The sequence below is a fragment of the Tamandua tetradactyla genome, chromosome 24 (genome assembly GCF_023851605.1).
Source record: "Tamandua tetradactyla isolate mTamTet1 chromosome 24, mTamTet1.pri, whole genome shotgun sequence".
Lineage (NCBI taxonomy): Eukaryota > Metazoa > Chordata > Mammalia > Pilosa > Myrmecophagidae > Tamandua > Tamandua tetradactyla.
Window position 1 is genome coordinate 55,061,891 of NC_135350.1, and position 25,669 is coordinate 55,087,559.

The 25,669-nt window shown below is 36.7% G+C and overlaps 1 protein-coding gene across 1 annotated transcript; it reads right to left on the minus strand.

Moving 5' to 3' along the window:
• Positions 1 to 5,022: 5,022 nt before the first annotated feature.
• Positions 5,023 to 24,332, minus strand: EREG (epiregulin). The gene is made up of 5 exons (XM_077143170.1): positions 24,226 to 24,332; positions 12,720 to 12,806; positions 11,080 to 11,203; positions 10,349 to 10,498; positions 5,023 to 8,494 (listed from the first exon to the last, which is right to left on the minus strand). Exons 1-5 carry the CDS (start codon positions 24,272 to 24,274, stop codon positions 8,413 to 8,415), a joined length of 492 nt encoding a protein of 163 aa, XP_076999285.1. The 5' UTR covers positions 24,275 to 24,332; the 3' UTR covers positions 5,023 to 8,412.
• Between the last annotated feature and the right edge of the window lie 1,337 nt (positions 24,333 to 25,669).

Consider the following 25,669-nt stretch of genomic DNA (forward strand, 5'->3'; position numbering starts at 1 on the left):
AGACATTCGCCCAACCTCCACACAGAGAAGGCAGCCTTAGAGGGGTGGAGGATTTGGCCTAGAACCAGACACCTGAGGTGAGAGTCTGAGTTTTGTGACTTACTTGCTTTTTGATCCAGAGGAAAATCACAGCCTTTCTGGAGGCTATATTCTCATATTGTTACTATTTAGTAATCTCCATCTTGCCATCACAAAAAGCGTTTGTATTTAACTAAAGAGTTCATAGATGTCAAAGTATTTTGTAAATTTCAAACAAGTATATGATTTTGAGGTTTTGTCAAATACCTCAAAAATGCTATTTCTACATATATATCCTGCTGCTATATTTGATTTCACGTATTTAATGTAAACGTGTTCCCTATCTCCCCAAATTGAATTCTCTCCAACTTCACCTTCTCTCATTTCTCACCTCTAATAAATATGTTTTAAATCTTCTCTGTGATGTGTTTAAAATTTCCCTCCTATTTTGTTCTCCCAGATCAGTTTACATCTATATCATTGTGCAGGTTTGAAAGGAAGTATGCCCCCTAAGAAAAGCCATGTTTTAATATAAATCCAATTTCATAAAGGTAGAATAATCTCTGTTCAATACTGTATGTTTGAAACTATAATGAGATCATCTGCCTGAATGATGTGATTTAGTCAAGAATGGTTGTTAAACTGGATTAGGGGACGACATGTCTCCACCCATTTGGGTGGGTCTTGCTTGGTTTATTGGAGTCCTATAAAAGAGGAAATATTTTGGAGAATGAGAGATTCAGAGAGAGCAGAGAATGCTGCAGCACCATGAAGCAGAGAGTCCACGAGCCAGCGACCTTTGGAGATGAAGAAGGAAAATGCCTCCCAAGGAGCTTCATGAAACCGGAAGCGAGGAGAGAAAGCTAGCAGATGACACCATGTTCACCATGTGCCCTTCCAGCTGAGAGAGAAGCCCTGACTGTGTTCGCCATGTGCCCTCTCATTTGAGAGAGAAACCCTGAATTTCATTGGCCTTCTTGAACCAAGGTATTTTTCCCTGGATGCCTTAGATTGGACATTTCTATAGACTTGTTTTAATTGGGACATTTTCTTGGCCTTAGAGCTATAAACTAGCAACTTATTAAATTCCCCTTGTTAAAAGCTGTTCCACTTCTGGTATATTGCATTCCAGTAGCTAACAAACTAGAACAATCATTATAAGACCCCATTACCTCATCTCTTTGCTTCCAGCCTCCTTCTCTATCAGTCTTCACAAACACTGCATTTCAATCATACCAAAGCTCCAATTGTATTAGCTTTCTACCACTCGTAAAACAAATTACTACAGACATTGACTTAAAAAGACACCACTTATTATCTGCAATTCTATAGGTGTTGGTAACTGAATCAAGTCCTTCATAAAGAAATGTTCAAATTCTATCCCCCAGTACTGAGATCCTGAATCCATTCGGAAAGAGAACTTTGAAAATTTCACTATTAGGTAAGTTGTGGATGCATTTGTGCATGGGATCTTCAAATACCCTATTTGGATGAAGTCAAATTGAATCAGGGTGAGCCTTAAACCATATGATTGGAGTCCTTATAAGCAAAGGAAATCTGGACACAGTCAGTCAGTAGAAGCTAGGAGTTGGTAGAAGCAAGAGGTCATCAGAAATGAAAACAGCAGACACACAAAGAGATCACCATGTGATAAAGGACTGCTGGAACTCTACAGGCTGTGAGAAAGCTAGCCCTGCAATAATATGATGTTGAAGTTCTAGCTTTTAAAACTGTGAGACAGGGCAGTGCAACGGTGGCTCAGTGGCAAAATTCTTGCCTGCCATGCCGGAGACCCAGGTTTGATTCTTGGAGCCTACACATGTCAAAAAAAAAAAGCCATAAAAACTGTGAGACAAGAAATTCTTGTTGTTTAAACCAAGCAGTTTTGTGATATTTATCGTAGTGGCCTTGGAAAACTCAGATAATAGTTTAGAAGTTCATTATAGGTCCCAATTCCCTAAAATCAAAGTGTTAGCCCTGGCTAAAATCAAAGTGTTAGAAAGACTACGTTCCTTTCTGGATGCTCTAGGCAAGAATTCATGTTCTTGCTTTTTCCATCTTCTAGAGATCACCTGTATTCCTTGCTTGTGGCCTCCTTCCTCCATCTTCAAAGCCAGCAGTAGTGAATGGAGTCCTTCTCACCTTGCACAGCTTGGACCACAGTTAGAAAGGTTTCCCATGTTTAAAGGCTTATGTGATTAGTTTGGGCTCACTCAACTAATCCAGGATAATCTCCTCATCTCAATGTCTGTAACCTTTGGGAAGTCATTGTTCAACCTACCACAGCAATTTAATGATGTCACTTTTCTGATCAAGAGTTTTAAATGATGCCTGTAGCCAATTAATATAAATTTTTTCATCTCATTATTGCTTCGAAGATTCTCCAAGTTAAGTTCTTTATCATTCACAAATATGGATCCTTTGGTATTGCCAGGATAGGCTCCCTAACACACCTTAAATATGGCATGTTTGTCTGTATTTCCTAGTGGTTTTGTTGATTATTTTTCCATTTGAAATGTCCTCCAAGACCTTCCTTTGCTTATCACAGTTATGTAAATTTTTTAAGGTCCAGTTAAATTTCCAGCTCTTCAATAAAACTTTCCATGTTGATATCATCTTTCTCCAAATTATTGTAATTATTTATTTGGTATCATACTGTTTAATGCATATGGTGAACTTCTGCTTTTGGCCTGTCCAGAATTCACTCTTTCTTCCTCTGGTAATAGCATCCTGGTTTTCTTTTAGGGAACCCATTTTCTGTGGTTAGATACAAACTTAGTGCTCTCCCTGCTAAGATATCTTGGACTCCAGCTAGGCAATCAGACGCTGAATCTTTAAACCCCAGGAACCCAGGGACTGAAAGTGATTAGAGTTCACATCTTCTAGAAACAATGTGCTGCCACCTAAATCACCTAAGCTTTCCTGGTTTTTGGCTTTTACTTTGATTCTGTTGAACCACCCATACCCTTCCTACAAATTCCTTCTTTGTTAAGCCAGAGTCATTTTTTGCTTCTTAAAAATTAAAGTCTTGCATTGCTCCTGAAACATCCCCTGAATTTTGGGCTCTTAAGTTTCTTGCAAACTACAGTATATTTTATACTTATGTTGAATACTCCATAGGCCCTTCTGTATTGTTAGAGTAAAAAAAAGTTTTCAATTTTTTCAGCTGAATAGTCCGTAAAATATTGCTTTTTACAGTGCTGTTTTAAAGAATATGCTATGCTCCTCGTAGCAACTTGAGTGCCAGGATAATGACATGTTTCTTTGGTACCAATTCTGCTATCCTCCAGCAGAAGAGACGATACTGGAAGAATAGTAGAGGATCAATTATGCCTTCTGATAGATTGATCGAAAAGGTCACATTCCCCTGTTTGTATTTTCATATATATTTCCTGTCTCCCAGTTGAATATATATCTCTTTCTGGAATAGCCTTTGGATCATTCAGTGATATGGCCTCCTTCTGTTCACAGTACCTTCATTAATACCGCCTGAATTGTGCTTATTTTCTCAATAGGTACATTGCATTGCAGGCTCCGGTAAAGTTTGTGGGAGACATTTCCTAAATTCCTCTCTGAAATTCAGATAAACTGAATGAATTCTCTGCTTTTGATTTTGTATTATGGGTGATTTCCATTAGCTGGTGATCAGCCAGAATACTTAAAAGAGATCAATAGTTTATGTCTCTTTCTTAACAAATCCATGTTTCCTGGTTATTTTTTTTTTGTCTGTATAATGCTTCAAAATGACTAATTCTGACATTATTATAAAAAAAGTTTAAAGTAATTTTCATGGAATCACTTGAAGGAAGTCTTCAGCACTTCCAGGAAGCAGCAACAGGGTTTGGGTCTGAGGTACTAGAAGGAAGGAATTTACTTTAATTGAGATAGGGAACATTGAAGGAGCAAGTGTTTTGGGGGACATATCAGTTATTGAATTTGTTATCTTTGGGTGTCTAGTAGATATCCAAGCAAAATTTTAGACAGGTAATTGGACACAAACATCTGCAGTCCAGGAGAAATATTTAACCTGGGAATAACCAGTATATAGATGGCAATTAAAAACATGAGACTGCACCAAATAAACTAAGTTGAGGCTATGTATGCAGAAAAATTCTAAGATTGAATTCTGGGGCACTCCAATATTCACACATCGGTGGTGGGGTGAGGGTGTCTTGAGGAAGAGCCAGCAGGAGAGACTGAGGAGTGGTGGAAAGTCAGGGAAGTGCGGTTTCATGGAAGCTGAGTGAAACAAAAGTGTTTCTTAGGAGTTCTTTCCCTTAGCCCTGATGGTTCTGTGATATCCCAAAGATTTCTTTTTATAAGAATTTCTGTTTCTCCCAAGAAACTATAAAATAGATATTGTGCTGACTCCTCAGGATGGGTCTGACTGCTCTGACCTGGCTAGCTCTTCAGCAGAATTGGAAACCAGGAATAATTTCTCATGCCAGGACAACCCTTTATTTCCAGTACCATCCTGAACAAATTATTTCACCTCCTTGTATAATGGTCATAGTCATGCCTGCATACCCTATCCATAGGCTTATGAAAGGACCCCGGGAATTAACAGTTGATAATGTATTCTGTAGGTTATAGAAGAAGTGCATCAAGGAAGCTATACTTTGACGGAGGCTCAGAGAAATCAAATGACTTCTACTACATATGCCTTGGGAAGCCAAGCCTTTAGTTGGCAGATGCTGAGGGAAATATGAGACACGCCTGTGGGTAAGGTGTCCTTTCAAAAGCTACTTTTCAGTAGAATATTTATTCTGTTGTAATTTTTTAAAAAATACTAATATCTAGTATTTTTTAATTAATATGGCTTATTTAAAAAAAATTCTTCACTAAGGCAGGCCATAGAAGAGTCTGATGAATTTATATAATACTTTTCCAAATTAAGACCATTTTGTTTTTATATGTAAATGCATTGTAGCCTCTCTGCTTTTAATTCCTTGAATGTATTATGAAAAAAATAGAAAAATTAGGACACAGATTGTATTTGTCAGTGAAGAGTTTTTATACATGGTGCTTAACTCATTTTTATTTTTCAATTGTGTTTTTTTTCTGTTTCCAACAAAAATAAATAAAGATTAATAGTATCATGTAAATTATCTATATTCTCCTTCAATATCTTAAGGTACATGATTATCAAAGCTGATATGAACAAAAACAAATTGATACAATTCAGTACTCTGATAAAATTCATAATCAAATAGTTACTTTCAACTGCATGCAATACAACTTTATGTTCCATAATATCTTTAATATAAACTGCACACCAAAATGGCTCTTCAGACTTTAAAAGTGCAATTACAGAGTGCAAAAAAGCAAAGAGAAAAATACATGATCTTATATTTAACATCATCAATTTGAATAACATAAATGTTTACATAAAATTAATATTTAGCTAGAACATTAAAATGTACTCCAAATATACTGTTTAATCAAGCTGTGATACTCTCCCTTCTCCACATGAATATGAGGAGAAAATGTCAGAAAATACTGGGCAGCACATTAAACACATTTTTGCCAAAATATACAGAGTAGACAGTGAAGCAAAAATAACAAAATGGATAGGATTTTAACTTAAAAACTGCATTATTGCATTCAACAGAAATTAAACACTAGCATCATGTGTTTGTGGTAGAAAAAATTTATTTGATGCCTGACGGCAGTTAAATGTAACTAACTCTTTTGTAGTACTCAAAAGTAAAAAATCTAGTTAACGTAGTCACACCAGTGCATTCAGAGAGTAATTGAGTGCCATTGTACTACAAATCTATTATATAGTACCCGTGTCTGAATTTCAAGGTAAAACTTTTCATAACGATCATAGAACTTTATATCCTTGATTATAGAATGTGTCAGATAGGTTACTGTGTGGCCTTGATGAGAAACCAAAAATAATATATTTACGCATTCCCATTTGCTTTTGTTTGTAATAAACTAGAAATATGTATGGCTGGGTGATAAATCTGTAAAATGAAGATGGGCTAAATATGAGCCAAATCTTCCCATTGTTTGTAGGTAACATGAACTATTATTCTTTAATGTTTGCTAACTATCATCGCCATTATAACAACTATTTTTTTTATTTTTACTCATAAAAAGTAATCTGAGTCATTTTTTATTATTTAATATCCATTTATAAATAGGGATTTAATTTTATAGGGGTTAGTTTTTAAAGCATTCTTAAATAACAATACAAAACAGGCAAAATGATGGGGGTGCAAGGTTCAGTGGTAGAATTCTTGCCTGCCATGTGGGAGAATCAGGTTCGATTCCCAGTGAGTTCATTTCCCAACAAACAAACAAACAAAAATTTAAAAAATGGTGCTGCAATAATGGGATACTTACATGGAAAAAGAATGACATGTGACCCCGCCATAGAACATACAAAAAAAAAAAAAAAACCCAGGCAAAATGATTTGTGTTTAAATAGTGTGAATTGAGATGCTAAAGATGAATCAGTATGACTCCCCTTATTTAAAAAAATGCACTGCAGCTAAGTTCTTGGTTAGTCAGTCAATTTTCTTTGAAACAGTAAAGTCATAGAAGATAAGAAGAAATCCTTTACATATGGTGTATACTCAATATGTAAGTGTGGTTTTAAAATGTGTTAACACATTTAACTTCAGCAATATTATATAGGATATGGCAATATCATTTTAGGTCTCACTGATTTTTATTTTATTTCCCTTTATCTTGTTTTTAAATTTTATCTTATGTATTGGCTGATAGAGAAAAAAATATATTGCAATTCTATGATTAATTGCACTCAAGAGGATTGGTGATAGAGCAAACGTTATTGCAATTCTGTGATAGACTGAGAAGTGTGTGTGTGTGTCTGTGTGCACTTTTGTTTCCCTATTAGCGAGGAACTACATCCAGTACTTTGAATGAGAGTTATGTGAATGCACCAAGGTATATAATACATGGATACATATGGAGGCAAGTCCTGCCACCTGCCACACCAGAGGTCAGCCCTAACTCATACCAGGAAAAAGGGTAGAGGGAAAACAGGACCTCCCTGACCTGGTGTGTGATTCAGAAAGACACTACCCAAAAGTTTAGTATTTAATGAAGCAGCCTAGCATGAGATCAGCTGTTGGCCAAAGTACTCTTATGAACTCACTGAGACCTATGTGCTCAGAGTGCAGAAGACACCTTAGTGTTTTCCAAAAAATAATAAATGAGGGACAGAAGCCCCTGGTTTCATATCAACCACCATAAAGAAGTATGGTGAAGTCTCTAAATTTTAAAACTTTCAAATGAGTCTGCTCATTTGGAAAACTACACCATTTTTCCTATTTTCCCTACTCCCTGCATCATAATTTTAAATATACAATTTCAAATTCTAGAAATTACTTACTAAGTTGAATTTAAGTTAAAACTCCTTTTGTATAGAAAATTTAACAACTAGATTTCCATCCTTGGATAACATATAGAACTATTGTCCTATATTCTTTAAAATAACAATTAGTCCATCAAATTTTAGACTTTGGTTTAATCTTAGAATTCCTCAGCAATACTCCGTGAAAACAAAACTCTAAGAAGGAGCTCAAAATTTGGATTTAAGTATAGAACTTCTCTAATTGTCTGATGAACAGCAGTTACCCCCCATAAAGGTACTATACAAGAAAAGAATAGTGTTAATCTATAAAATTCCCACTATGCACATGAAAGATTATATAAAATTAAGTTTTTCAATTCATTTCACTTAAGATGAGTCTGTTGGATGGGCATCCACAAAAGTTGTAGGCTGGAATGGGGAATTGCATCCTTCCCCTTGAGGCATATATACATCGCATTATTGCTGAAGATTGGAACAGAGGGAGTTGAGCCTCCCCAGGCTTAGTTTGTTTCATGTGTGTGGCATTCAGCACAAAAACACTGCTTTTGCTTTTCTTCAATTCCTATTGAATTACTCTTCTGATACGTGGCACAGTAATATACCAAATCCATGACCACCTAATATATCAAACCATGACATAGTCAAACCAATTATCACGGATTTTAAAGTAGAGAAAAATATACTTATTTAGTTAATTTAACTATGTATTTAGGCGTATAGAAATCTGCCACTTCTTGATATTCCCTAAGCAATGTACTGGGAATTTCTCACTCCTGTGCAGCAGGCAATAAGGTGTTCAGTTCAGGAAATAATAATCTTACAAAAATATCAATTGTCTTTCTATATTAAATATTTTGTGTACATTATACATTAGCAAATAATCTTTCAAAAATAAAACAAAAATAAAAATATTTTCCAAGTATATTAAAAATACGTCATCCTGACCTAATGCATGACCCAACATAAATATTATTAATAAAATAAGAATATTAACATTAGTCAGGCACGCTCTACATCCCTGCCCATAAGTTTGATGGTGTCCATCAGACTTGTGGCAATGCTGGATCCCCTGAGGTCACTCGCTCATATTCCTTCTTTGGTTCTTTACTTTTTCTGTTTCTGTACCTGGAAGCAATAAGAAATGAAACTGTTAGCCTTGTAGTCAATGATAATGAAGAATATTAACAAAAGAAACAGATACACAAGCCCAAAGGTATATTAACAGTATTTCCAAAATAACAAAGGTGAGTAGGTTGGACCAAAAAAAAAAAAAGAAGAAGAATAAAGTAAAGAGTAGTGGCACCCTTGGTCAAATAATTTTGGGAGGAAATGTGAACTACAATTAAATGAGTTTCTTGACTATAGGACTTCTTAGAGACTTAAACATGATAATGAATACAGTGTGTCATGTGACCACATTTAAGCCTGGGTTTCTTTTCTTTTTCTCTTTTCTCTTTTTTTATTTTATCTTCTTCCATGTCCTCTCTTCTCCCTCTCTTCTCCTATTTTTCCTTCCTTCTTTTCTTCTCAATTGAGTGACTCATGGTACTCTAAATGCTATATATGCATTATTCATTTTATCCTCACATTTACCATTTTCATCTTCACTTTATAGATAAAGAAAGTAAAACACAAATGGGTTAAGTAACCTGTCCAAGTCTCACAGTTAAGATTTAAGCACAGATCCATCAAACTTAAAAATCCCCACTCATTCATTTCCATTATCTTCCTAATATTTTGAATTTACTTTTTGACCCATTTAAGAGATGAGGCATGTGGCCTTGAGGAGACTGCATAATGCCTACGCTTATTAGAAAATTACTGGATTGCAAAGCTTTTGTTCTAGAGTCAGTTCAATGATATAACCATGCTAATTTACTTCTCTAGGATTCAGTTTCCCCATTATAAAGGAAGGATTGTATAGTCAAAGGTCTTTAAAGTTTATTTGAGTTTTGATAATATCCCGTTCTGTGTTTATAACCAATTAGGAAGGCATTATCATTCAACGAATGCTTAGAATCTAACATGAACAAAATCAATTTAATATTATAAAAGTGGCAAACATTCAGGTCTTCAAAAATAGAAGTGCTCTACTTTCAGCAAAAAGCATTCATTCAAATCTACACTGAAGAGTAAGAGCCAGTTTCAAAATAAGAAGGATTTCCTGAGATAATTTAAGAGCCACTGTACTAACACACACACACACAGCTTCCATACCCTGGCCCCAGCCCTAAAAAGCTAATGGTGTGACATACTGTCAGTAGCTTCAATAGCCACTCTATTTTTCCCCATTTTCAGCAGATAGACCACGTTACACATGAGGGTGGGGGCTGTTTTGGGGAACTATGAATTATTTTTTCACATTAAGTTTTATAATTCCCTGGAAACCCCCTTTTACTAGTCTTTCTTAAATTTTAAGATCTTAAGCCTTTGGGGTTATACATTTACAGGCTATGTTTTATATAATACAAAGTTAGGTGCCAATGAATGTATGAGGGTGGCAAAGTATACCATTGGTATCATACTTTTAGTTTATTTTCACATTTATTATCATATTTGATACCAAAAAAACAGCCCTGTTTTTCATGTAGGGTAAGCATGTCTATCTATGTTTTATAAAGGGTTGAACTGAGACTGAAGTTTGACTTGCTTGAGGTCACATAACTCATAAGTAACAGAGCTAATAATAGAGTCAAAGACAGGTATTCTGTCTCTAAAACTCTTCTGTAGATATCATCGGTGTAGATGATAAAGATATCATCTAATCTCCCTAAATAATATTTTATCTACATTTCTACCCAGTTTAAAGGTCTATTCTTGTGAAAGATGCATCATACCTAAGTCATTTATAAAAGTAGAGTGTTAAAAAACTAAATAATATTGTATCTACATTTGCACCTGATTTAAAGGTCTGTTCTTATGAAAAGATGTGTTATACACAAGCAATTTATGAAAGCAGAGTGTTAAAAACTAACTTACCATCTGCAGAAATAGTATAATGAAATAGTCATTATGACAAAGAAAAACATAGTGAGAATCACAGTCAAAGCCACATATTCTTTGCTCAAGGGTTGGTGGACTGTTAAAAAGAAGTGTTCACATCGCACACCAGCATAACCCACTTCACACCTAAAGGGAAATTCAAGGGAAAGATCAATTATTCAGGAAAATACTATGGTTATGAATTAGTTTGTGAGAACAAATTTAACACCATAATGCAAAAAAGCAGCAAAGTTTGCCAGAAGTTGTAAGGACAAATTCAAAGATTGACCTTAGAATTGGGCCAACACTGAAAATAGAACTCTCCACAGCACTCAGGCTAAATTGTGGTATTAAAAAGACATCCTGGTTCAGCTACTGAGGTGGCTGTTTTTTGGGGAGGTGTTTTATTTTCCTCTAAATCAGAGGAAGTAATTCTTCAAAAAGAAGCATATATGAAGTTCAATGAAAAGATCAAAGTGGAGCTTTCTCATGGCAGTGTGGAGGGAGGATCTGAAGCCCTCCCCACTCTGCACCCCTGAAGTTTCCCTACAACTTGAAAATTACTATTTGCTTTAATTTTCATTACTTTTCACGCTAATTTTAAATTTCTGTTAATTTTTAAAAACCAGTTAATAACGATTCTAACTGCACATATAAGCTGCTTTCAGATAGCCCGTGGAAATATAGGATAACTTAAAAAAAATTTTGTTTTTCTCTTAGCATATTACCTGCAGTAATTTTCATTCATGTCCACCAAGTAGATGCATTGTCCATGCAAGCAGAATCCATTCATGTCAGAGCTACACTTTGTTATTGACACTTGAGCAACACGTGGATTGTCTTCTGTCTGAACTGTGATGGGAATGGAAAGTTGAATATATTCTGTTACCTTCTTTGAAGCATTAATCACTCTTCCCTAATAGTAACCTTTGAGTTACTTCAACAAAGCAGATCAGATTAATCAGGTGAGAAGAATTTTCAGGAGTAAGATGTCACTCCAGTTATCACACTCCCTAGATCAATAAACAAACATCTGAACCGAAAGGAAAATATCCAATGGGCTTAAAAAAAACAAGGCTAAATTTAAGTGTTCAATTCTCAAAAGACAACTTTTAAGGTTAGAAAATTTGGTTTTGACCCAAGAAAACATTGCCTTCCATAGTAGGTATTATTCATTTCTCCAAACAAAGTTGATCATTTTTTCCCAATCTCAAAATAATTCTCAAATTAATTACCCCAAAAGCAATTGAAAGCCGAAGTCATTAGTTAAATCAAGAGAGTTTAATTCTATGGTGGGTAAAATTTTAAGCCAGTAAGGCCTGTTTTGGTCTGCATTCCTAAATTGTTGGGGTTACCACCAAAGAAGGCAATCAAGAAATCTCCCAACATCATTAATGAGACCTAAATGTAAAGCACACAAAGCCTAAGTTAGAAAAGGCTGTGCCAGGCAAATATAACCACAAGAACAGGAAGTTTTGTTAGAAACAGTACTGTAACCTATATCTAAAATTCACTTTTGAATATTTTAGTTGTTAAAATGTGAAGGATGCATAAGAAATAGCCAGAAAATAGAATCTTGATTGTGATATTCTTGTTTAAATAACCAGGAGAAAAAAAAAAGTTGGTAAGAAAAAAAGAGAGGGAGGAAGACAAAAACTTCAGCGAGCCCAGCAATGAAGGAGAACCTGACAGAAGGTGAAGTTGTTGGGAAAAATATCTTGGTTCCTCAGGATAGCCTTTCACTCAAAAGCTCAGACTGAATATAAAACAGATCTCCTTTGGACTATCCAGAGTCCCTCCAAGTCCCCTTGAGAGAAAAAAAAAGACTGTGCCTTATTTAGCCCCATATTTCTTGTGCCTATATATGATGTATTAAATATTCAATGAATGTTTTCCAAATGGATACTATGACTGGTAAGAAAAGACATCATTTGTTCATCATATATATATATTTATATAAAATATGTGTTACATGTTATATATATGTGTATATACATGTTAGTATCTACTGGGTGCAAAGTTGACATGTTCCTGCTTTGCCTGAGACACAGCCCACCGGTGCAACCTCTAACGATGGCTTCACAGCAAGGCTTCAGTGATTGGACGAAGGGAACCTCACTTTATTCATTCTTCACCTCTTTAAGATCAAATTTTTATGTATAACAAAATGCCCGGTCCCTCTCCCATCAGTTTTTCATTTATATAACTTTCCTAGTCCTCTAGTTCATGAGGGGGAAAAAATATCCTTCGTTATCACAGCAGTTATTTTCTCATTTTTCAGTGTCATGTATTTATGGGTCTTAAATAAGTTTACATTTCTGCCAAAATACGTAAACATTCAATACAATGTTGACAATGTGCAACCTACCTAAAGCTGTGCAGTTATCCTCGGATTCTCCTGGGATGCATGAAGGAATCACAGTCGTACTTAGAACTGCTTGTAGAAGATGGAAACCTGTAATAGAGGAAACCAAAATATATAATTAATATTTTAGGAAAGAAACTCTCATCAGATTTCCACATAACTATAGTATTTATAGACCCCCTAGACTATTATACACATAAGATATATGTATTGCAGAATACATAGAGTATTTACAGAGTTCTTTTAATTATTTTAAGAATTTAATCCATCAAAACCATAAAAGGAAATAATTCATAGAAACAAGCATAATTGAAAAGTGCTTAAATTACCCTTTGTACTGTTTTACATGCTAAAATAAATTTTAATTAATAAAATGTAATCTAAGTAGAACCAGGATGTAGCTTACATAACATGGGACGGAACACACATGCTAGATGAGCCACACTGAATCCTAGGATGGAGTTTCTGTCAGCACATTGAGAGTTTGAGCAAGGTATTTCATGGTTTGTCTCCAGTGAAAAGATAAATGTTTAGAAATAGGCAATAGAATGACTCAGTTTCTGAATTGCCTAGGGAGCAGGCTAAGATGAACCCTTTTAGTTGCATGCATGTCTACTTAAGAGAGTTTAGCTTTTTCTGGTAAGCCTCAGGTATTTGCACTTCAATCACTCTTTTCATTTGATATGAGTAACTGTTACATAAAACATATTAATGGTGGTAGTTGTAGTTTGGTTAGCTGCAACTAATATTTCTTGAACGCTTACGATTTGCCAGGCATGGTTCTATCCACCTTATCTATTATTATCTCATTTCATCCTCTCAGTGATTCTTTGAGGAAGACACTATTATTATCTTCACTAGACATAAGAGAAAACTGAGGCATAAAGAATTTCCATAACTTTCTCAAAGGTATACAGCTATGCTGATAATGGACTATACTGCAGAGTTTGGAAGTGGGCAATAGTAAAGTGTAATGAACATTATGCATAACAAAGCAGAGTCACTGTAATTGGTGCAGAGTATTTAAGCCCATAGGAAAGCAGCAACATTTGATGGAAAGGCAATCCTGCCAATAAAGGTGAGCTATGTGATGCTGGAAAAATTCATAAATTTCTCTGGGTCTCGATTTTCCTTAAAATTTAACAAAATTGTTTTGCTGAAGTGTCTATTTTTGACACTCAACAGAACGGTATTTCAACTTGGAGCCTCTGGTTTCAACAGTACATGTGGTAGTGTCCTCCAATGCTGTATAATAAGATTACAAATCTCTTTGTAATTTGGTATTTTACAGAATGAATTAAATCATGTGAATAGGCATTTTAATTTTTTTTTCTCAGTCAGAGGAAGCTTGTGTCTGCTAACCAAACTGCATTTCCTTTGGGTAGTAAAAACTACATTGCACATAAGTATCACAGTTTATAATTTTCTAACATTTAAACTCAACACTGGGAATAACCTGTGAAATAGTTATTAATCACGAGCAATCTTTGTGCAGTTAAATTAAATGCCATGTCCTAGATCACATATATAGTGACTACAAGAGACAAGAATTAGGGATCTATCTTTTGACGTCAAGTTGGATTATCTTCCAATGATTTGAAAATACTGGGTTTTTTTTTTTTTTTTTAAGGTTCAAAGCTATCTCCTCCTCACCCCATGTTTCTCCTACAATATAAATGCTGTTGCAGTTGCTCCTACATTATAAATGCTGTTTCAGTTGCTCCTATAGACAAGATAAGTAATCTTTCTTAAATGACAAAAATGGCTAAAATCTAGCCATTTTTCTGTCAGTTGAATAGAATTTTAAGACTACTATGTTTCATATGGTTTTTGAGAGGATTAGTGAGATTCCTACCCAAGCCAAATTTGTTCTATGTCTCAATATAATTTTGCCGTGCACTCTCACTACAGCAGAATTAAATCCTTTAACTTAAGTAGTCTCTTCAAATACAAACTAGAGTTCTAGCTATGTGTTTTATATCTTGATATTCCTATTTCTTTAGGCTTCTTCAATTGAAGGAAGCTTTGGAGGAGACATTACCAATTACCCAACTAGGAGAGGCCCACTGGGAAAAACGCACATTTGAAGCTAATTTCTCTGTACTTCTCAGAAACCAGAGACTAGCCTTTCCAGACTGGAATTTCTTAACAACTGCAATCTGTGATTATTATAGAATCCAGTTAATTGTTTTGGGGTGTTCCATCTTAGTTTTATTATGATGATTATTATTATTATTCAAGGTCTTTAGTGGTTGTTGGTTTTTCCACCGTTGGAAACTTTGTTCCAGTCGCTCAGGCCACAGGTGAAATATTTGTCTTCATTAATTAAAGAATGTTCAGTCTAGGGTGTGTCATTATGAAAAATGGGCTTTCCTTACCTATGACGCTCCCCTGGACACAGTCCATTGCTCAGGATGGTTTCTGTGAGATTTGCTGCACTAATCTCAGCAGCAGAATGTTTCATAGATAAAATTATAAATAATTTTAAATGCTCTTCCCAAATGAAAAAAAACCCAGCAAAATTAACTCTAAATCATATATCCATATGCACAGCTCTATTGCTTTAAACTGGTTCTCAAGCTTTCCTTCACCTTACTTCTGCTCCAGGCCCTTACAAACCGGGGTAGAAGAGTAAGTGGGGTTGATCAGAAGATTGAAAAACTTTCACCATGGAGCATTCTTATATCCACTCTCCTGCCATCCTTAAGAATCACTCATTATTTTTAAAAAAACATACCAGAATGGAATAAGTGCTAAAACCATACCCACACATTTCCTCAATATTTATATATTTTTGTGTATCTTTAGTGTCATTTGAACCTTATGATTACCCTCTGATTCAATCACAGACATTATATTTGAGCTTTTGGTCTTTAACCAAGGACCCCTACCATGATAGTATTCATTAAATTGCTAAAGATTTTATAGTGTTGATGTGTCGATAAAACAGGTCAGGTGGCAAGTTCTACAACGATAACTAAGATACAGGGGAATTCTGTGCAAAGTCATATAGGGTAGATGATCTGTCAACCGAAAATTGGCACTTGGAACAATCTATTCCAATGTTATTATGAAAACAAAAATTCCTTTAGAAGCCATTCTTCCTGTTACATTTCCAAATGCATTTTAGGAAAGTGAAGCTCACCTATGCATCTCTGCTTATTTCAGTGAAATCTCAAATGTGCCAGCAGGAAGTGGTGTCAGTGACTCACAGCATACAGATCACCTCTTCCCTGTGAGTCAGGGCCGAGCCTACACCCTCACAAAATATTGGGGGCTGGGTGTGGGAGAGGTTGAGTACCATCCCTGGAATGGGTAGCACTAAATATTAGGAGCCCTGAAGCACTGAGAAATGTTTGTCTAGTAGTCAGGGGGAATGCCAGATGCAGAAAAAGTCCTTTCAATTGTACATAATTACTTCTGATCTTGCTGCCTAATGACTGCTCTGAGGGGCTCATCTTGAAGGAAGCTGATACAGAAGAGTCTGGGATTCAGTAATGAGCGGACCAAGCCCAGTCAGCAAAACCAATTGTAACTCCAACAGAGGGTAAAATGGGTCTCCTGGGAGAAAAGCAAGCAAGTAAAGATGATCTAAAATTAAATGAGAGGGATTACAGGAAAAAAGAAATGCATCTTACTATCTGAATTAAATCTTCTGAAATATTTAGACCTGAACAGCAAACTCACAATGAATCACAGTATTTGCCCAGCCTGAACAGGCAGCAAATTCTACTTTGTTCACGCTTTTGTTGTGGTCACAAGCCACCCTACTCCAGGACTATTAGTTTTCTACCTTGTTCCCTGATAGTCTGTAATTTAAGGAATTTTCTGTAACATAGTAGGCTTGTTAGGTCTTGTGTGTACTTTCAAGAAGTGAATGCACCTTCACTTTTTTTGGGTATCTTTTTATTTTAAATTAAATGTCATTATTAGGAAAGATCTTGTTTTGCCTTGGTTGAAATAACAGTGAATTCCTTATCACATCAGGTGTTGAAATTAACTAGTCGGCACTTTGTAGAACAACTCTACTTTTCAGAGAAAATAAATTATGTTAAAATGTATGGATAAAAGCTTTGCAGTCTACAAGCAAGCATTCTCTTCCTACAGTTTTTCATAGTCAACCTTATAACCAAGTTTCATTTAAGGGAAAATACAAAAACCAACTATAAATATTGAAATAAACAGCATGGAACCAAAGGTTGATATAATAAAGGTTCACAAACAATATTTCTTTCAATTTTGAATTTTAAACGGTCAAGTGGCAAGGAAAGATGTAATAGATCATGCTTTATTTTTTTCCATTCACAGGTTTTTAATTATATCCTTCAGTTTTGGTAGTAACTTATAAATCATATTTCAAAGTTAAAATTAAATAAGAAAGATTACATAATAAAATGAATGCATCTTTATACAACATTATATTTACATATAATACAGTTATACAATATTATATTTAAAGCTATTCAAATCAAGAATTGATGAGTCCAAAATATGATGATATAATTGATTTTACACTAAATATTGATTTAAAGTTGTAAATCCTGTTCATAATGGAAATGCTTCCATAAGGCAGGAGGAAGAGACTATTCTTGTGCAAGGATTACAATTCGTATTAATCCTGGAGTTTTGGCATTTTGGAACTAAGACCTCTATAGATGGAGCCCACCACCCCGATATGCCAAACCTTCACCTCTAGAGTATTATTTCAAATGTTCTATTGGTAATTTTTTTTTTATTCCTTTCCATCTTGCTTCTGACACCTATCCCTAGATATCCAATTCAATAATTTAAATTACTGTTACACTGTTGCTTCAAAAGCCAAATCTCTTGAGGGAAAACAGTGCGAATGAGAAATGCTTGCCATTTGCCTTCTTTTCTTTACGATTATATCAAGATTGGAGCTTTGGATATTTAACGACACTTTTAGAAGTGTACTATCTACCATGCTTTCTTTATGTAAGCATAATGACTAACATGAATTTGCAAATGGGATAGAGTTTTAGTCAGTAAACACAGGCACAAAAAATTAAAATAGAGGAGGAAATGAGTGCATAAAAGGTCATTTTAAAAGCTTCAAAGCTAATCACTTGATTCAGACAACATACATAATGTATTTAGTGCACTGGAAGCTGCAAGGAATTTTATTTTGTGGAAATATATTTTTGGTTAACATTGGAGATCTTGACTTCAGTATGTTAGTAGGGTGGGAAGGCTTTAGCTATGCCTGATAAACAGAAAAGAAGGAGGAGGGCGGCTTAGTCCATACTTACTTTTAGTAACTATATGTCTTAAATATTATTTATTCTATAAATATTTTTTGAGATTTTTCTGTATGCAAGATATTAAATACCGTGCCAAAAGGAAAACCCGTGAATAAGGCATGGTTCCTGCCCTAAATAGAATTAATGGGGCTAGACACTTGAGGGTGATAAGGAATATAAAGAACGATGCTAAGATTCTGGCCAGAAAACACCAAGGAAATTGGTGCCATTAAAAGAATAGAAAACATAGACAGGACAGCAAGTTCATGGTGGCATTTGCAGCTATTAGCATGAAGGAAGGACATAACGAGTAAACAAATTTGAATTTGGAGCCCAAATATCATCTGTTCATACTCATGAGGCAGTTGGGAAAACAGGTCTTATTGTTTTTATAAACAAATAAAAATGGAGATGATCAAGTGTATCTGAAAGTCATATCAAGAGTTGTGAGCCTTAAAGGCATGGGACCCATTCAAATGTTCCAAGAAAAATAGTATGGAATTTTGATAAATGGATGGTAGGAAGTGGACAGAAACAGCCCAACGAAGAGAAAAAGAATTTGGGAAAGAAAGAAAGTTCAGTGGGAGCCAAGAGAGCAGAGTTTTATAAACGTTGTGGCCAGCATGCAGTGATTGATAAAAGTATGGGAGAATCAACCACGAATAAGTTATTCATCATTACTAAAAGTAAATGATAATAAAATCAGCAATAAAATATACTAAGCTGATTTTTTCTACCCTAGAATTGGCTTTATGTTTGCTTCAAGCCTATCATCAATATCGCTTCTACTTGCTTGGTAACTCAGACAGTGAGTATCCAAACTGCGCTATAAAAATGGGAACTACAGTAGGCCAAGGGTTCTGAGCCGGAGGCAATTTCGCCATCCAGGGACATTTGGCGATGTCTAGAGACATTTTTGCTTGTCACAACTGGGAGGAGGGGCTGCTACTGGTATCTAGTGGATGAAGACCTGAGCTGCTGCCAAACATCCTACAAAGTTAAATGCAGCCATCCAACAGCAAAGAATTATCCAATCTATAATGGCTAAAGTACAGCGACTGAGAAACCCCACATAAATTAGGTTCACGTATTATGGGACCTCGTTCTAGCTCAGATACTAAGTGTATCTGCCTGCAACTGAGTTTTCATATCTCTGAAAACAGAGTCGTGGGGTGGGGGCAATGTGAAGGGGGAAATGGGGCTTTTATTAGATTACTCTAAGGTTCCTTTCATTCTAAAAGAATGCTTTGCTTTCTCCTACTGGCTGTCCATCATTCAGTCGTATCACTGTGCAGTAATTTCTCTTTCTCTCAAACGCAGTGCGTGAGATAGACTTAAATTTCGGTAGGTATACCATCAGTGACTACAGATTATACTAAAAGAAATGGGGAAAGAGGGCAGAAAAAAATACATAAAAATTAATCAGAAACAACAGAATTAAATTTTCAAAAGGTGTTATATAGTGTCAAAAATATTTTGCTACTCAAGCAAATTTTCAAAAAAACAGCTGACTGAAACCATAGTGGTGAGAACTCTAAATAAAGTATCAATCATAACATCTTCCAGGCAAAACTTTATTAAATGTTTACTATAAACCTACCACAATATAAATGATAAATGATGTGTAAAGCCCCAGGAAGGAGAGATAGTGTTAAACACAGACTAAGTCCAGTCTATGTGACAAATACAGTTCCAGAAGAATGGGAGAGGAGAAATGGAAACCGGGCTAGGTTGGAGATGGCGGGGGGCGGGGGGCATCGTTTTGAGTGGTGAGAGAAAAGTGTAGGGACTTATCAGAGAAGGTCTTACCAATGGAAATGACACACTTTTTCAGTTCTAAAGGATGAGTAGAAGTTTTGCCAGAAGTGGGGAATGAGCTGTAGGTATCTATCACAGAGGGTAAGCATGTACAAACACAGTGCCTTATACGTTAGGCAGCTCATTTCTCTAAGTCAGTTTCCTCATCTTAAGAATGGAACAAATAATACCTTTCCTGATTAAAAAGGAGCTGTTGTAAGGATCATATGAGGCTTTTTATAAGAAAGCTCTTTGATGATGAATGATAACAGCTCTAATTTTAAATGTGCATTTTATTATTCTCTAAAATAATCTCCACTAAATCCACATACAATAACCTGGAAAGAAAGATATTAGTTTCTCCATTTCACAGATGAGCAAACTGAAGCTCAAAGAGAAATAATTTTTTCTGAAAATATGAAATAAAAGAACTAGAGCATGTGAAATCTACATATATAGAGATAGATAGATAATATCTATTCCTATTAATTCAGTAACTATAATAAGAAACAATGACTATAAAATTCCATCATATTATTTAGATATATCGAGAGAGACAGACAGACAGGCTTTCTCCCCCATATTGAAGAGTTTTGCGAAGATTTGTATTTATCTAATTTCTATGCCTCAAAATTAAAATTGAGGATTCCTGCCCAGGATTTTAGCATTTTTCTCTGAACAATTAAAATATCATTCTCTATATTATAAACAGTAGCCTGGTGAATTAAATCATACTTTAACCTAGAATGTCACTGGACATTTATTTGCTGTGTAACCAGACACCCCAGGTCTTACATAAACTGTACTGCCAGAGGCCACTGAGTATATCACATTGCTTCATTTTTTCAAAGGTTCTAGAATTGCCATACCAAGGCTATGGCTGTCAGGCTGCTCCTCCCTAAGGATCTCTCCTATTACAGCTTGGGGTGACTTGCCATTGTTTTCCAATGGAACGTTCCCAACAGCAGTCATAGCTACATTAATTAGATGATTTGCATAGACCTATATTCAGAGTGAAGATGAACAGATGGGGAAACCACACCTTAATTGTCAGTCTTTTAAGAGAATTTCTTACTTGACATTTGCATCTCTTGGGTGACCATTAACCAGGAAATGGGAGATTCTTGTGCAAAAAAGGACAGAAAATATTTAACTTTGCCAAAGTGATTACATGCGCGCTCTTCTTTAATGAAAGAAATATGTCTATTTCCTCATTGTTAAAGGGAATGGACCGTAGATTCCAGCTTGGCTCCTTACAGATGCTATGTTCAATTCATAATAATATAAAAGGATATGGGATGCAAGAAGGATACAGTATATCCTCCTTGATTCCTTTACTTAACATATATCTTGGCAAATACAGAAAAAAAGGCCTCAGTCAACTGATATTAATCACTGTTTTATAAAAAAAGTATAATATCCTGAGAACAGCAATGATTAAAAATGATGAATGTAGGTTTAATACCTATTCAGCATATTTTAGCATAGATTAAAAAAACAGTCACAAGTTTTCTCTAACTGATGTTGAGTGATATTAAAGGAGTGAGAAGGACCACTTCTGCACAGCTGTGTCTCTTCATAACAGGGTCTAAGCCCTGGGGCAGACCCACTAGTATGGAATTTCCCTATTAGAACCTGTTAATTTTATCATGCCCCCAATAACCCTGAGAAACTCTGGCTCTGTACACATTGTTACAGTACGACCTTTGCTGTTTTACTATCTTTAAGTTCTTGTAAGGTATTTGACTTCACTGAGTCTTACTTGCTTCATTTGTCAAAGCGGGCTCGCCATACCTACCTACCTACAATTTTCTTAAGGAGTAAATGGCACGATAGGAATAAAGTAACTAACATGCAATACAGCTGGCACTCGGTAGGCATTTGGTAACTGTTAGCTTCCATCCTGCCATCTGGATTTGGGTCCCAGTACTGACCCAGACACCCAATGAGGAAAGCAAGTAGGGTGCCTGGGTCAAAATCAGACAAGAAAGGCCTGTCATTATGTTTCCTGCCTGTGATGTGTCATCTCAGGTTGTGCCAAAACTCAGGTAGCTCATAAGCTCTCAGGGTCAACAAAGAAGACCGACGGCAAGCCAACTGTCTCATGGAGAGCCATACTTCTCATAGTTTCAAGAAAGAATGTTTATTCTGCTCAATTCTCTCTCCTGCAATTAAGTAATGTTAAGTTGTCTTGGAGATGACATTCAGGAACATGCTCAAAAACCTGCTTAGACTCTCTCTAGTATTTCTGTGCATCAACGAAAACACTTGATTTCAGATTGAGAGCTCCAAATATAATTGCCGAACTGAAGGCAAAGATGTCTCCTCTTCCTTATGGAATAATCACAAGATTAGAAATAACTCAACTCTAAAATCATAGGTTTTTTAGAAGATATTACCTAGTTTGGAATATCTCAGCCCTTTTACTTAATGTCCAGTAGGCTAAAGGTGCTAGCAAATCCAGGTGTGAACTCTCAGTGTGGCCCAGCTTTTCTATATGACCTTGTGTCATAGTTTCCGAATCCATAAAGGAAGAACACCAATATAAAACATACAAAGTTTAAGATTAAATGATTTTGCGTGTGTGTGCATGTGTAGCAATTTAAATCTGCAGGTGTTGGGTGTCTAGGGATAAACTGAAGGTACATGTGTATTTTCCCAAATTATAAATACATATGAATTCCACAAAAAGCTACCCGGTCAGCAATAATAAAATGTTTATGAAATAGAAAATAAATGTCTCCTGTTTTGAAGGACAAATACTTGAGAAAAGTATACCTTGGTTTTCTTCTGTTTGGGGAAAAAAGGCAGTTTCACAAAAACACAGGTCTCTGCCTTTTTTTCATGTATTTTGGAATAAGACTATGCACCTGTATAAATGAATAGAGTGTGGAGATATGATACAGAATTTCAAACAGGAACTCTTCTAGTGGCAGAGAAATATCTAAACAAACTGGGAAAACAGAAACTGACCTAGCTCATTAGGAAATGGGCTTGGCAGCTGACGAAATAGGTGAACTATAATTAAGTAATGCAATCAAGGAGTTAAGCACTTTCATGACAACAAAAACACACACTAGGTAGTAACCAGGTTATTCACATGCACTTACAGTCTCAAATTAGACTATTCAGTAAGTTCCCCAGAAAAGACACATTGTTCAGATGCAACCTTACAGGTGGGGAATAATGTGCTAAGCCTTTCTGACCTCTGGGTTAATTTCAAACTCTAGGAAGACTGTGGACTTTCTAATATTTACTCTTTAACAGAGGCTTCAAACAAAGACCACAAAACTGCATTTACTGAGAATATTACAGCAAGTCATTCTTAGCTCCCTTTAAGCAGAAACTTCAGATCCAATTACCAGTGTTTCTGTACTTAGATTTCGGGTTAAGTTCCAACTATGTGTAGTATGCATTTCATTAGGTCTCTCAACCCCTGAGATAAGGTGTGGAGATAATAATTTAACCTTCATATTGCACAGGTAAACTTAGTGTGTTAGGCGAAAGCCGTTCCTTGCAACCCCAGAAAGAACGTAAGACTGGCTAGTGACTTTTATTTCCTTTTTAAAATGTTCATATGCAGTTCCAAATTCTCTTGAAATTCAAGGAAATTAGAGAGAAGTGATTTTTTCAGTTTTAATCCAGAAAGGTTAAATGAGGATTTTCTAAAATCTACCCACAAGAACTAAATCATATCAAACAGGAAGACAGGTATTAAAATACTCTCATTGATTACAGGCTACTGAGCACAATTAGCAGGGAAAGTGGAACGCACGGGACCAGCCTCGCCGCACACCGGCTAAGGGGGACTTCCGAGGCGACAAGTGCAGGGGCCAATTGCGTCAGGAAGCGTGGGGACTTGCCCTTGTCCCGCCCGCTCCAGGTACCGCGAACAGCATTTTAATTCTGTCACATCTAGATCTCCAGCAAAGCTGGCACTGGCGCACGCCAATGTTTCCTCTCCCTTTCCCTAGGAAACTTAACCAGACCTGTTTAGAAAACTGGGTGGAGGAAAAGCACTGCATCCCCAAATGCCTTTTACCCGCGGGTCTAGACTCTACACCCCGCTACCCAACAAGGAAGAACAAAATACGAAATTTCGACAATGCGTCCCAGGCCTTTGAATTTCTAGGACAAGTAAAGTTTCAAAAAGAAAAAGAAAAAAAAGTTTACAACGGTTAACTTTACCTAATAAAGGATAATATATTAACTCATTCATACCATATATGTAGTTAATTCATATTATCAATGAAAGGCATTTTGACTCCCGATTACCGCACCACGGTAAGAGGGGAAAGACAGACTCACATTATGAGATATTTTAAACGGATTACTTTAGTTTTGTGGAAAACTCACGACTTGACCCTATGACAAATGGCTTTTATATGTCTCCTCTACAGGAGGCGGGAGCCGGGGCTGGAGCGGCGGAAAGACGGCGCGCAGGGGCTTACCCAGGCAGAGCAGCAGAGCAGGGACGCGTCCCGTGCCGCGCGTCTCCATCCTCCTCTAGGCGGCGAGCGTCGGCGGACAGCGCTGGGCGCCCGGGCTGCGCGGCGGACGTGTGCGGGGCGCGCACGGGCAGGGGCCGAACCTGCGGGGCTGCGGGGGAGAGCTCCGCAGAGAGCCTGCAGGGGCCACGCGTCGGCGAGTCGCTCTGATACCGTGTCTGTCAGGCAAGTGAACTTAACTGCCCCGCGCTGAGGTCTTTATAAGCTTTGAGCCTGGGGAGGGGCCACTGGCCGGAGGACTTGGGGTGAGGTACAAGGTGCCCAGAGTTTCATAATCGGCCAGCCCGGCGGGGGAGTGGCCAGAGAACTGTGCGGATGTCATCCTCCCTGGAGCACCTGAGGGTGGTTTAAAAAAAAAAAAGTCCGTGTAGTTAACTGGTTACCACTCCCCAGACTTTTCCATCTCCTTCTGGGGAAACAGCGTGGACCAGGGTTGGTTTGCTTTGGGGGGCCACCTGTCCTGCGGGCTAGTGGATGCTGTTAGTTGTTGTGGGTGACGGGCTTAACTAGAGTCAAGATTAATCTCCCCAGCCAGGGCTGTTGTTCCCAGTGCGTGCTTTGGAGAGCTTTGAGTGTGTGTGCGTGTTAACTTTACTAATCTGGCCATGATAAATGCCTATTTGAGGAAATGGCTGATGTTTGTCAGGGAACGGCTCTATGACAGTCCTTATTCGAACTGCCACCACCCAGAACTGCCCTCCACATCTATACCTCCCTTCCCATCACTTCTCTTTCCACCACGATCCAGGCATTTATTGCCTTGAAGTCTAGTAATTATGAAGAAAAGTCCTATTTTTTCCCTTCTGTCCTATTTTCCAACCATCAACTTGTTGCTTTTGATTTTATATGCCCTAAACCTGTCACTCCATAGAAAATCTTTCAATGACTTTCCATTGCTGTTTAGACAAGGCCTCATACAAATTGAAACCCAATCAGTTTTTTTCAGCATCATCTCCCACTTGTTTCCCAAATTGTCTGATCCCAGCCAGACTGGAAAACTCAATACGCTTTCCAGCCTTTGTTGGCGGGCTCTCTCCGGAAGAATGGCTGCCTTGTACTGGAACCAAACAGCTCCTACTTCTTGTCCAGATTCACTTAAGGGGCCTGGGTTTCTTGTGCTTACATAATCTCATTTCATTCTGATCTCTGACAGCTTGCTTTTGTTTAGCTTCTCCCTTAGAATCATAGAGTTCTAGTTCTGACACTTCACATCTGGTGAAACGACTTCCTATTGTTTAATTTAATTTTTCTTTTTTGTAAGTCCTAATACCTAGGGAAATGTTCAGATCTGGGTGCACACATCAATTTCTTACTCTTTATTTTATTCTCCCATAGGGCCTAAGAACAGTGATACTAGCAGAACTCAGTACATATTGGAACAGAAGAG